Source organism: Phaethon aethereus, assembly GCF_964289735.1.
Source record: "Phaethon aethereus genome assembly, chromosome: 19".
Lineage (NCBI taxonomy): Eukaryota > Metazoa > Chordata > Aves > Phaethontiformes > Phaethontidae > Phaethon > Phaethon aethereus.
In genome coordinates, this window is record NC_138595.1 from 3,641,275 (window position 1) to 3,654,940 (window position 13,666).

The 13,666-nt window shown below is 38.1% G+C and overlaps 1 protein-coding gene across 3 annotated transcripts in view; it reads right to left on the reverse strand.

Annotated features, from left to right (window-relative positions):
- Positions 1 to 2,459: 2,459 nt before the first annotated feature.
- The window catches only part of VMP1 (vacuole membrane protein 1), a gene marked incomplete at its 5' end in the record, with an annotated part of 59,319 nt that continues 48,112 nt past the window's right edge, over positions 2,460 to 13,666 (reverse strand). For all 3 annotated transcript variants that reach the window (XM_082008674.1, XM_082008675.1, XM_082008673.1), the window contains 2 exons: positions 2,460 to 2,621; positions 3,912 to 4,014. In XM_082008674.1, the coding sequence (XP_081864800.1) occupies positions 2,478 to 2,621; positions 3,912 to 4,014 (247 nt within the window). In that variant the 3' untranslated portion in view covers positions 2,460 to 2,477. The remainder of the gene's footprint in view (positions 2,622 to 3,911; positions 4,015 to 13,666) is intronic.

Below are 13,666 nucleotides of genomic sequence, written 5' to 3' on the forward strand. Positions count from 1 at the left end.
AAGTAATTATGAGGAGACTGCTAAAGCATTTAGAAAGGTATAGTTTATTGTCTCAAGCTCTAGGAAAAGTTGGGGTTTTTTTCTTTTTAATTATTGTTGCACAGTGTCCTCATTTCAGTCTGACAGCATACAGACACCTCAACATGCCGTGTCATTTATTCTCACAAAATACTTTAAGACACTACCAGAACTGTGTGAAGTAAATACCAGTGTCCCTAAGGTGAATGGCAGATTTAAAGGAAAAAAGCTGCAACTAGAACTGGGGACGTAGCAAACGGGTGTTACACCAATCCAAGTATCCTGAGGAAAAATGAAACAAACAGCTATGAACTCTTACAAAGTGAAAATTTAAAGTTTTAGTAGACTGAAAAAAGTGAAATATTAAATAGATCTATGATTTTTTGAATATGCATTGTATTAGAACAAGTTCTTTGTTACATTATTTTCAAAGACCATATTTAGGCCAAAAAATGAAAAAACTGCTAGGGTCAAAATTTAAGAAAAAATTGTTCATCTTTTAAACATCAATGGGGCAAATGAATGGCCTTTGTGCTTTTAAGTATCTTGTACTACCTCCCAGCACTCAGACTTTCAGATATTCAAATTTAATCTAGTCAGCAGCTCTATTGAGAGAAGTCCATATTAAAAGCCTCCCCATTCATTCAGTAACCTTGTTTAAAGTTCCAGATGAAGCGTGCAAGAGAAACATTACAAACCTCACACACAACCAAGATGAAGCTTTAAAAGATGTTTCTTACGTAGACTGCTGCACTGCGTGACTTCTGAACTCACTCCCATCTAAACTTAAGAACATTTATATGCTATTGATGTTCAATGAAAACAGTTGGGAGATGGATGAGCAAACGGTCAGATGAAAGATACCAAAATGTCAGACAGCCTACCGACTGTTGTTGCCATGAGATCCAACAGTCAACATCAGTCTGATAAGCTATCCGACAGGATGGTACAGCCATGGAGATGTCACGACGATTGGCAACACAAGAAGACATTCAGGCGGGATTGAACAAAATACATATTCTCACACCTTGCCCTAACCTAATGCAGGGATAAATCTAACCTAAGCAAGAGCAAGATCTAACCTACTTTGTGCTCGTATGTCACCTTTTGATAACACTAACTGAAAGCCAAATGAATTCTTGTTGCTTACCCCTAGGATAAAAATAAAAAACAATAGTTCAAAAATTATTAGAGTAGCCATACTCTAATAATACATACATATTATACATATCATACAGCAGCAGTGGAATGGGTATCTACTTACTAAAGAGGGAAAAGATCCATTTTAATGTTAGTTACATTCAGGTACATTAGAACCGGAAGACACACAGATTCATAACAATGCTTTAAAAATATCTGACTTTAAAAGCCTAAGTTAGGATTCTCTAAGGTTCTCTGTGTCATTGCTGGGTTTGACATCAAATCTGTTTTCAGCTGGAATCTTTGCTCTTCCCCCCTCTCTTCCCCTTCACTGCCCACAGTGCTGTGATCAGTGGCAAACATCTGAGAAGAATTTAGGGTAACAAGTATTGCTGGCTATTTCTATTTAACTTGCCTATTTTAACCAGTGAGCCATACTTCAAGCAAGTGATATCCTTTCACCTTCCTTCTGCTAAGTAACAAGTTCTTAAGAAAAAAACAAAACAACAACAACAAAAGGCTTCATCACCATTTGTGCAGGAAGGATGAGTAAAGCATGCAATTCATGGGATTAAGGCTTAATAAAGAAACTGAGCATATGAAAGTGGAGAGGAAAAGAAACAGCTTAAAAAGACTGACACAAGAAATTCTGGAATGATCAAAGATGACTTTATAAAGTTTTATCTTAACTTCATTCTAAATATACAGAATAAAAAAATCTCAGCTTCAGCATTTTGACATCAATCATCTCTGCTAACATCGTGACATTTAAGAGGGTGGCTTTTCCAACCGAGAGCACGAGCAATGCAATGGGACACTGGAGAATTCAGATGGACTAGCTTTACCATGAGGGACATGCAACAGTTTGTATCCAGTCTGTATTCATTTATATACATTTTGACGGTCTTGAAAGTTATGGAAAAAGCAAAAGCCACCCTTCAAAATAATGAGTTACCCTCAGGTCAGTCTGAAGTTAAATCAGGAAATGGAGAGTATTAAATCATCAGTTTTGGAAGTAATTTGGATGGACAACATTTGTGTTAAACGCCATTTAACATCACTTTGCCCATCCTGTATAATACAACTCAGACTTGTAAAGCATTTATACTTTACCTTATCATTTATAAGTTTGTCAATGAAACGTCTGCTCTAATATCCAAATTACTTTCAAAATTAAATAAAAACTTGTTATAGTTGAAAATTGATGTTAAAAAGTTTTCCCCCATTTTTGAATAATGCTGATTTTTCAACATATGGAAAGATGTGTCATTTTTCGTGTCTGCTAAAACCCATTTTCCAAGTTTTTTTTTTTCCCAAGCTCATTTAGTTTTTTCTTCAGAGTACATCTTCTGTTGCAGTCGTTTGGCATAGCTTTGGGCCATGGAGTTGATGATAGATAAGATAAAATAACAAACCATGACAATCACCAATTTTTCAAACATCCAGGATAGCCAGTTTTCTCCCTGAAGAGACAAAACAGAAGGAGGAGGAAAATGAAGGTTAGTGGACAGCACAATGGAGAATTCTCCATTTTCTGGGTGAAAGGGAAAAGCCTAACCATTTTTTTATTATGTAATTTATCAAATTAAAAACAGGAACCAAGTGCAAGCTGACAGGATTCCTGCAGGTCCCTCTGTAAAGCTGACTTTAGTCCCTTGGAAGACAATGCAGGAGGGCTTGCCAAATACACCGCAGGGCAGATGATGAATCCTTGATCATTACTAGTGTACTAGTGATTTATTATTCCTAGCATTGTTTCGTCTTTGCTAACAATTCACGGGGTTCAGAATTAGCAACCCTGACTGTCATTCCCTGTCATGTTCATTGCAAAGAAAACAATAAGGTCGTTGGTTAACGATGTTTTTTTCCTAAACTGTATCTACTGTGTTATCTTCCAATTAGTATCCGATTCTTCTGGTGGCACCAGAAGTTAATGCGATGACCTCGGCAGTCCCACTTCGAGCGTTTTCCACGGCTACTCTTAACTCGTATTTTTTTGTCAAAGGAGGGCAGCAATGCACTGCACAAAAATTACTTCAATGTGCACAAAAGGAATCTGCATATTTTGTTATTCCAGCTTAATCCTCCCTAATTTAGTCTCTTTTGTAGTAAGAAATGGGTAAAGAAACATATATAAGAGCTACAAGTATTACATGCAAAATGTGAGTTAGATTAATGCGCTTTATCTAAAAATGCCTTAGTATCCTAAGCAATTTCATGTCAAAGTTGCTCTGTCCCCACTGAAAATTCAGTGTGTTTTTTAAAATACTTTTTTTGTATGAAAGGACACTTCTGCCCCTTTGTACCGGCTCTAAACACTGTATTTTTCTTTTCCTTTTGAACACTAAAGGCTTGGGGATTTTGTTTCTCTCTTTGGCCATTAAGCCACAGATTCTGCTGGCTTCTGAAGTATTGATGCTGCACACAGTTTGTTACCATTTCACATGTAAATGCAACTTTTTTCTGCTTAAATTTATCTTTCACAATAGGCAGCTAATACAGAGGCAAGACAGGCGATTGGTCTTGCTTTATTGTTTTCTTTATTCTCCAAGAGGTTTAAGCCCAGTTGCATACCATTACAGTATTATTTTTAATTCCCAGGTTGCTTTTGAAATGAGATTTTTTATCTATTCCCTGGGCCACTGCAAATCTTTGTGAAACAGAATCGAGAGTTACGTCGGTAAACCTGGCAAGTCAAGAGACAGCTAGAGAAGGGAAAAATTAATTGGAGAGGGAGGCAGAGAGGTTCTTACCTGTGGCACGCCACTGTCAGATTTGTGGTGAAGTTTTATCCTCTGAGCTTCCAAATATTCTTGAAATGGCTTCTGAAGAGAAGGACCTATACTTGGAATAGCACTGATGCAAAGTTCATCCCAGAGAACAAGACAAAATAGGGGAGGAAAAAAAAAACAAAAAACATTTTTTTTTTTTAAACTTACCACTTTGACCCAAACAGAACAAAGTTCAGACTGAGCTACAGCTCAGAAGGGCATTGCTACTTGAGAAAACAGATAACCACGAAATAAAGTGTATTTCATCTTTTTATCTGATACTTCTGAAAGGGACGTATTTCCTCAGATCCTCAAAAAGTGCTTTAAAAAAAAAAATATTTCAGAGCAAACCAGTGACAACACACTGCCGGTAACACAGAAAGAAGCTGTGAGCTAGAGCATTTCCTTAAAGCCAGGGAGAAGCCAGCTGAGGCTGTGCACTGGTGCAGTGCTGAGAATAAAATGAATGACTTCTCAGAAGTCCCACATTTATCACCAGCAGTTCCTGTAAGAACTGGTTTGAACCGATTAATAAGGAAATGACTTGTGCTTGTGTCATCCCCCAGTTAAAAAAGAAACTGCTCGCCCTATGACTTGCCCCTATCTTCTCAAAGAAGACGGCCCCTTTCTCAAACTAAGTCCTTATTAGGACAATCTGTGCGTCATCCTTACCCAAAAAGAATGCATTAGCAAATTCTGCAGGCGCCTCCCACAAGTCAGTGATTAACAAAGGAACAAAGAAGGAACTATGAACCCTGTTCTGAATCATGCCATGGCTTATGGCAGATGACTTGCACAAAAGCTACAATACGTTACTGAACACCCTGTTCTTACATTAACGTTCTGAAGATCACGGGTACGTTTTTGGAACTAAGAACCCTCTCCCACCTCTGTGGCGTGAAGGTGCTAACGCCGGACACACTCACAGCAGCCTCCAACTTCCATTCTGCGAATGCCACAGCCCCTCCAGGCTTTAATCAAAAACAACCTACATAACTTTTCTTTCAATCTGTACAGCATGCTATTTAGCAGGAGGTCTAAGGAGCTTTAATAATTGTCATGACACTTTAAAAAAACAACTTAAATATTATACCGAAGAAATTACCACTAGCAACAACGCTAGCTGAGCTGGTGTGGTGAGAACACACGCGGTCTGAAGGCTCCCAAGGTTTGATCCACCTACATACACCAACTCCTAACTCCAGCCACGGGAGAGTTCCCATTACGGACAAACACCATTTTAATGTCAAAGAGAATGGAGATTTTAAATTTCTTTTTTTTTTTAAAGAAATTAATATGGTCTACATTAAAAAAAGTCACCTAAATTTCAGGACTAGAGTTTTGATTCTTTGCATCACCACTTCAGGGAGGATTTAGTAAAACATGCTTCAGACACCAAGATACACATGGCCAGTTTCACAAACTGCTCATCTCCTCCCTGAAGGACTGCAATTGCTACAGGGGGGCTAGAGCTCTAAAATGATTTTCCTCCCGATTTGACACAATATTCTGTTTTTCAGGATAAAGCCCAATTAAAAAAATAACAGAACATAAAAAAACCCTTCAGAATTTATGAAAATGCACAGACCAAAGTAACAAAGTAGCTCACTCTCTTCCACTAGCCCTATTTCCTCCAATAGCTGGGGGCAAATAATTTTTTTTAAAAACATATTTACAAGAAAAAGATTGCTTCCCTCATGATTCACCATCACAATGAAACAAATGGGTGAGTAAATTCTGTGCCTGGATGGGTAAAATTTCAGAAAAAAAAAAAGCAGAGACTAAGCACGTCTATGACACATTTTACACAAGAGTATGTCAACTTTTACAAACGATTTCCAGTTTTTCAGAAGCGTCCCTTACAAAGCTGACTTATTCGTGGTAAAAGTTCTCCTAATGCCTCGACGATCAGTACGAGTCACAGTTTTAAAAATTAGTTACATTTTGAGGTTTCTTTTCTTTTTCAAATGACACTTGGAAGCCCGGAAAAGCTACTGAAAGGTAATAGTTTACTTTTAAACTTCTGCATGATTATGAAATGAGGAATATTTAAATGATGAGAAGTGAATGATTAACAGAATGGTTGTTCAAATGCCTCCATTTTTTTTCTGAAAACTGAACTAAATCAGTGCCCAATTAGCATTAAACAACAGAACAAAGACATGAAAACCAAGTTCAGACGGCTTGAAGAGACCCTGGTGCATCAACACTGTATTTCAAAATTTTTTTTCACTAAAGTACTCAGCTTTTTTTTTTGTGAGCATGACTAAGAATTAAGTGCACAATATTCATTTTATTAAAGTTATTTTGAAGCATTGTAAGATCCTGAATGCAAGGACCTTGGTTTCTAAAACTCTGCAATATTTTGCACATTTGCAGAGAGACTTTAATACTGAAAAAAGGGTGCATAAATTTAAATGAGGAGTAAAATGAAGCAGAGTAACATGTAGAAAATCATGAGTCCACAGTACTAGGAATAAAATTCTTGAAATCCCATTTCAGTGGGATGGTATCAGTTACTTGTACTCTTCTGACAAAATTCAATCATTTCATCAACCAGCTAACATGTATGTCACCCAATATCTAAAGCGTAGACATCATGTTAGATCTAAAAGTCTTTAAAAATCAGTTTTCATTTTATTTAATTACAAACAAATGAGTGGTACCCCCCCAAACTTAGTGAAGTTCAACTCACTAACTCTGTTCTTACCAAAGGAGGAGGGGGAAAACTTCAGTATAAATTTTCAAGGATTACACTCACGCCAGCAGCAGGCACACACGCAAAAGTAACAGATTTGCATCATAATTCTGCGCCACTTAGCAGTGACTTTAAGATACCCCTTCAAGAGACTGCTGCAGTTTCAGGACTCTAGATGCAAACCGCAAGCATATTTATGCATCCGACTTGACGAGGGAAGAAGCTGGAAGATAACCCTTTCTGTAGAATAATCTAAAACCAACTCCTGGCATTTTCCTTTGAGAATCAAGCCTATTGTCTTTCAAATAAAGAATATGATCGGACAAGAAAATAAAAGAACCTTCGTGCACAACAGAACTTAGCCCATCCACACTTTGTAGTCTCTCTCTGCCAAAACAAAACACACCAAAAAACCCCCAAACACAGAACCTGCTGTCCCTTCTTAAGGCTTAAAAGGTTGGTCTTGGTGAGCTGCTTCAGGACTTCATTTAAAAAAAAAAGACAAAAAGAAAAAAAAAGTTATTCACTAGAAGCTGTCTGTCAAAATAAGCAATGAAATGTATTTCACTAGTTGCTATCGTTGTTATTAATGAGTTTTATAGTTAATCAGAAACAAGGCTGCACAAGCAATAAAGGTGCTGTTCTTGTGTATTCTGCCTTTTCAACAAAATTCACTTGAAAAACAAAGACTAGCTACAGTTTTACCATAAGATTCAGGAAAAAAAAAGCTTTGGATTTTTTTTTGAGAAAAAACTACTCTGAAGAAATTTTTAAAGAAACTTTAGAAAACAGTTAACATTAAAACACCCATTTTTGTTTCAATTCATTCTGACTATCTGCTAAAATGGAATGTTTCACAAGGAATTGAAAGTGACAACAGACTTCCAAAAAAATTGCACCAGCCTTTGGTATAGCCTAAATTCATTAAAATCATAACGTTTCAGTAGAAAACATTATTTGTGTTTTAATACAACAACATAAACACCCATTAAGAATTTTGCTTCACTGAACAAAACACTGTTGAAGCCTGTTTCAGAAGTATTACCTGGTATTTGTAATTAAACAGAGACATATTTGATTTTTTTTTTTTAAATTAAGATCCACGATTTCTATCCAAATGAAAAATTAGATATCTTTTTTTCCACAAATAAAAAAACCCTTCATATCCGTTTGAAGCACCACACAACAGAGGTTCAACAAAGTTATTCCAGGATTAGTTGAAAAATTACACCAACTATGTACAGATTCTGACAGTCTGAGTCTTAAAACTTCTATTCCAGTTACAGCAAAACCCCGGTTATTAAAATACGCTGTACAAATTATTAACTTGTTTTTCAAAGAACTACTCTCAATATTTCAACCTCAAATGCATATTTTGGGAAACCTGTATTTTTAACAGAATCTTTGGAACTACAGGTAGGAGTTTTCTCAAATGGATGTGGATGAAGCACCACACCAAGAGGAGAGAAAAAAAAGAAGTATTTTCTGTATGGCAGCTTAGCAAAAAGTAGAGAGTTATTCAGTACTTCAGCCAAATGCATGTTTACTAGTATTAAAAATACTTCTTGAAAACAATTTAATCATTATATTTGCACTTTTGAAAGGTGTATTTTTCATCTTACGAGATCGTTAGGAGTATAGGTTACTCTTGAGTTACTGCTTTTAGAGTTTGTGAACACTCAGATAATTACAAGCTGTGCTAAATGCTGAAGTACAGCTCTCTATCAAATGCTGCATTTTAGTATCATTGCGCTAACATTTCACCAAAAAAAAACCAAAACAATCTGTCAGTCCACGATTCAGGATATAAAGTTCCCATCTTACAAAAACCTCCGCACATGTGCAGATTCACCTACTTTTCCAGAGAGAAATGTCAGAATTAGCCAGTATTTTCAAGAAACACCGAAGCTGCCATTTTAGACCCACATTTTAGGAACATTAATACAGTGGGGTTTTACTGCTAATGGAACTTTCTCATTTGTAAGAGGCTTCTAATAGCAAGTGAGGATTAAGCAGCTGATTAAGCAGTTCTTAAACTCCATTTATTCCGATGGAAATTCAAAATGTAAATAAGGACTTCAGTGGCATTCCGTTCTGACTGTTACACCCTATTCAGCGGCTCATATGAACAACTGGCATCAGCCACCTCAGCTGTGATGCTCGAGACACGTTAAGCCCTGCAAGTTTAAAGCATGGAAGTCCATTTTATCCTGGAAATAATCAGCTGAAGGGAAAGGAGAACCACAGCCATCGAATACAAACACGCCGCCAGGCTCCCAGGCCGAAACGCACCGAAGCCCTGCTTGGAAAGGTGATGCAATATTGAGTCACAACCCCGTTTTATGGATGATCTCTCCAATATCCACAGCTGTTAATTTGGAAAAACCGTTTAACTGCTAACAGGGGGACTGATTTGGTCAGACTCTCTGGCACGCACACTTTGTCCTTGCCCCGACCCTCTCGGACTGGGGACAGACAGCGTCGTATACATTTTGCTCAGATTCAGCTAGTTGGGCTAGCCCAGCTATAGAAAAACATCCTTTTAGGAAATGCCAGCACTACAATTCAAAACGAAGACAACAGTGAAAGAAATTTTGAAACACCAGAAATCCAGCCTAAGAGGAAAATATCCGGGTGCCTTTTGTCGGCACAAACCCTGCACACATTCGGTGTCTCAGCCTGCCCTCCTGCAGCCAGCGTGGCCCAAGGCCAGAGATTAGCTCCTGCTACAAAAAAGGGAGTTAAGTGGCACTGAAGAATGTGACGAAGGAAGGAGGGAGCGTGCTGGGATGGAGTCTTCCCTCCCAATACCTCCAACTCTTTTTAAAGTAATTTATTTAAATCAGACTGGCTATTGATAGCTAGGCCAGAGGGCCAAAGCAAAGGCTTTCACCTTCCGAACAATTATGCAAAACATCATTAAATCCTCACACCCAGCACCCATCCCTCCCACACAGAGTTTCTCTGTATTAGACTCGCATTTCTCAATTCCCCTGCAAGAACACAAGAAAAATCCATCCTGCAGCTCAAAAGCAGTAAGGCACTTAGTAAGAGGCACCATATTTGGTTATTTTAGCCACCCCTCCCTCAAAAGAAACTGGAAGTTCTGCTCCAGTGTGGTATCCACTTCTTTGAAAGCTAGGCACTTTATAAACTCTTGAAAAACAGATTTATGCCGCTGGACGATTAGCAAAGCCGATTAATTGCGTACCGTCTTCACCGTCTAAACAGAGCACCTTTCTTCCTGCAAGTTATCTGAACTTTCAATAGTTAATTTTTTTCCAGACAGTGATCTAAACAGGCTTAACGGTTAGTATTTTAATGAGCTGTCATTTCCTGTGCTGATAAAGATTCTCACAGTATTTAAACCATCCGTTTCCCTGAGGCTGCGCCAGTACCAGGACCCCGGCGGTGACTCAGCGCAGCGCAGGCTCCCCGCCTGACTCAGCCCTGATGGACGATGCTGCAGCAAACCTGGACCCTGGCTCAGAGGGAGCCTTCGCAGCCAGACCTGGGCTCCCAAATCGCCGAGGGAGTAACTACAGCCTTCACCTTCTATCACCGCCACTTTGGCCTCAGAACACGCGGTGGAACTTAGACATTATCTGCGTTCCGTGTTCTAAAATTGCAGAAAATAAATCTGGTTTATGGTCGGGATCAACAGAAACATTTTGGGGGTTAAAAGGCTACTTGGCAGATTCGCTTGCTTTATGAGATGAAGAAAGAAAATATCTTATTTGAAGATTACTAAGCTAAAACTGTTACACGTTTGACGTCATTTATACCTGGAGCTGTGCTCCAATGCCCATGTTAACCAAGCTGTCTGCAAAACATTTTTTTCTTGGGACATTCTGTTATGTTAAAATCAATGCTTTCAAAAACAGGAATTGCAACATCTCTGTACTGCTGGTTCTTAACTCTGCTCAGTATTGCTCTTTGTAAGGGAACTTCTACTTGTATTTTAAAGATACAGCACTATTTCTGTACATGATTAATTAAAAAAGCTTCCTTGTTCGGAGTTAAATCCTACAAGCCTTTTGCAAATAAACTTTTATAATTCTGTTGTGATCCACTGGAAGGTTTTCAACACTAAAGCTACTCAAATTTCATCCACATCTGTGTCCCTTTGAAGACGTTAAAGCCTTTTCTGTGCAGAGCTGATCTATTGTGTACAGGGCGTATTACGAGGGAGCAGTCCCACAGGTTTCCGATATACTTGTGGGAGGACAGCCATCGATTTATTGTACCAAGAAATGTCAGGTGTATTGGTGCAACCTTCCAGAAGTATTTCTCTTGGGAGGTTTTGAAGTCACTGCTCAGTTATCCATGTTCTCAGCCAGCTCAGGTTATTTTCGGTTGAATTCTCCTACCCAGGTTTTATTTTCAATATTGATTTGAACCTATTTCTCAAAATACTCTTTAATGAAGACGCCAGTTCAACAGGACATGGACTTTCTCGCATACACGCAAAACAAAAGTCCACAAAGTCAGAAGGTGTGGTTGGCAGGTTGAGTCTGGCTCCCTTGGTGCTGGTCTGCCCAGAGCAGAGCAAGATGAAGCAGTGGAGATGAGCTGGCAGAGGCCGCGCTGTGCAGTCATACCCTGCTGAAGGCTCAAAAAACCCCCAGGCAATCACATGGTACAATGTGAATCAAAAAAAAAAAAAAAAAAAAAAAAGCTCTTCCCACCCAAGGACAACTGATTTCTGGTGCAGCCCTTTCTATCGCTGCAGCTTGTTGACTTACATTCTAAAGAAATAACATAAGCCTATATTGTAAATTATTTTTTAAAAAAATATACCATCTTTAAGCACAGTTTCCAGTTACCTCAGTCACCATGACTTCATTTGTACTTTTTTCGTGAAAGGAACATCACACTCCTTGCAAGAATCACCTGAGATTAAAGTGTGAAGCAAAGAATTATGGCACAATAAATAGCAGCGAACTGGTTTGTCAAGGCAACGGTTCAAGTACCTGTTACCAAAAAACTGTTTTTCCTTTAAGTCGTGCAATCATTCAAACTGGCCTACATAGCTGGAAAGCATAAAAATTTGTTCCACAGAAACCACCAGGTTAAGAAGCCCTTCAGAAGCGCTGATATTTTGGGGTAGATTTTCAGCTCTGACTTTGTTGAATTACACTTCACACTGTTAACACGTCTCACCCGCAGAACATGGCACTAACAAATTAACTTTTAAAAATCTGCAGAACTGTGCAATTTTTTTCCCATGCATTTGGCTCTATTTAAACTTCAAATTAGTTTATTGACTCAGTTCATTAATTGAATAGATTATTTTCTACTTCTCTTAAAATTAGCAAGGCATCACTTGCTGCAGGCAGTAGTTCGCTCATTTTGCTAAGACGGCGTACCTGGTGTATCACGGGAGCACTTCTCAGCGTTCATGCCTCCCCTTTGAGTAAGCCTCACCGCCTCTGTGAGTTTATCATTAACTTTACAATAGTCAGAGGGAATCTCTCTGCCCAAGGGTGGGATTTGTCCAAAAGGGGTACGGCAGCCCTACTACTTGCCACTGAAGTTCAGATGCCACGTTTATAAATTTTTTACATCTATTGAAGTTCTAAAGTTATTAGCTCATTTTCACAGAACGTGAACAGAGCATGCTGAATTAAAAAAAATTAGTTTTTTTTCCTGAACATTTTGATGGCATTTTGTGGATCGGGTGTGCTTTGAGAACTATTTCTTTAGTTGTTTTCTGGGAATTCTTAATCCACGTTTGAAACGGCCACTTCAAAGAAAATATGATCGTGCCTAAAAGCAATACGCTTAGTGTGACTTCATAAACAATCCTGCAGCTGTAGGTAAAAGAAATTAAACGGAAAGATTTAAGAGCCAAAAGAAAAGCCACAACACGCATGATAATTAAACATCTTAAATGGGCTTGGTTTGGCCTAAAACCAGCATTAAAGTACGATCAGTAAGTTAAACTGTTCTTTAAGCGACAGGACAAAACCCTTGCACACCATCTTTCCTCACAAAAGTTTATGAACGTAATACAACCTGAGAGAAAACATTATCCTCTTCTAGCATTTTAGACAGCAATAATACAACTTTAAACTATTAACTGGTAGAACAGGTTGATAATTATGTGAGCTACCAGTATCTTTGTAATCCTCTCCAGCTTTGATTTCAAGACTCTTGCTAACTCCAGCTTCTCAAATCCATCCATGTCTCCTTGTTTCTTCTGACATGGCTTGCTGCAGCACAGCTGCTGCCAGCACCCATCCTCCACACCTTTCTTCATACACTAGCTACCACCGGTGTTTTCAAAATTTTTTGTAAACAGCTGCTTAATCTCCTGCCACATTTTCCTTTTCTTTCTTTATTCAATTAATATAAGGAGAACTTTATGATCCTTTTGTAATGGTGACCTAGACGAAATTGTAAAATCAAATTATCCTAAATTATATTAAAACAGCAGGCTCAGTGTGCGATGCCAGCAGCATCCAGGAACAGAAGTAAACAACTACTGAGCTACGGGCAAGGTCTGCAGGTGAATCACTTTTGCTTTTTGACTAGAACTCGTGTAGTTATCATGAAATTCTCTCTGGCTCATAAAATCAAATATTCTCAGACTTTATCTCTTAGGTTAATCTTCTGTCTAGATTTTAGTTATCCTGTACATTAATATGTTCATTATTTTAAAGTATTGTGCTTAGACATTTCCTATTGTGTAAGAGCAATAACCCAGACAAAAAAGTCTTAAGTCATTGTGTCAGATAGAATTTTATTAAAATAGTTACTGACCATTAAATAGACCTATATTTTCATTTAATAATAAGGGATTTAATGCAAGATATTGTTTAACATGTTTTATACTCCAGTCTAAAAGAAATTGATGAGGTAATGCTAGCAGACAGCTTGAGAAAAGTCAAGGATACCGGGACATTCCAAAAATCTTACTGTCTCCCGAGAACATTTTTTAACACTGACATCAACCATCTAATAAAATCTGAATCCAGCAGAGGTCTTGTGAATGCATTCGAAGTAATTTGATGCAAAATTATCTCCAAGACAGACG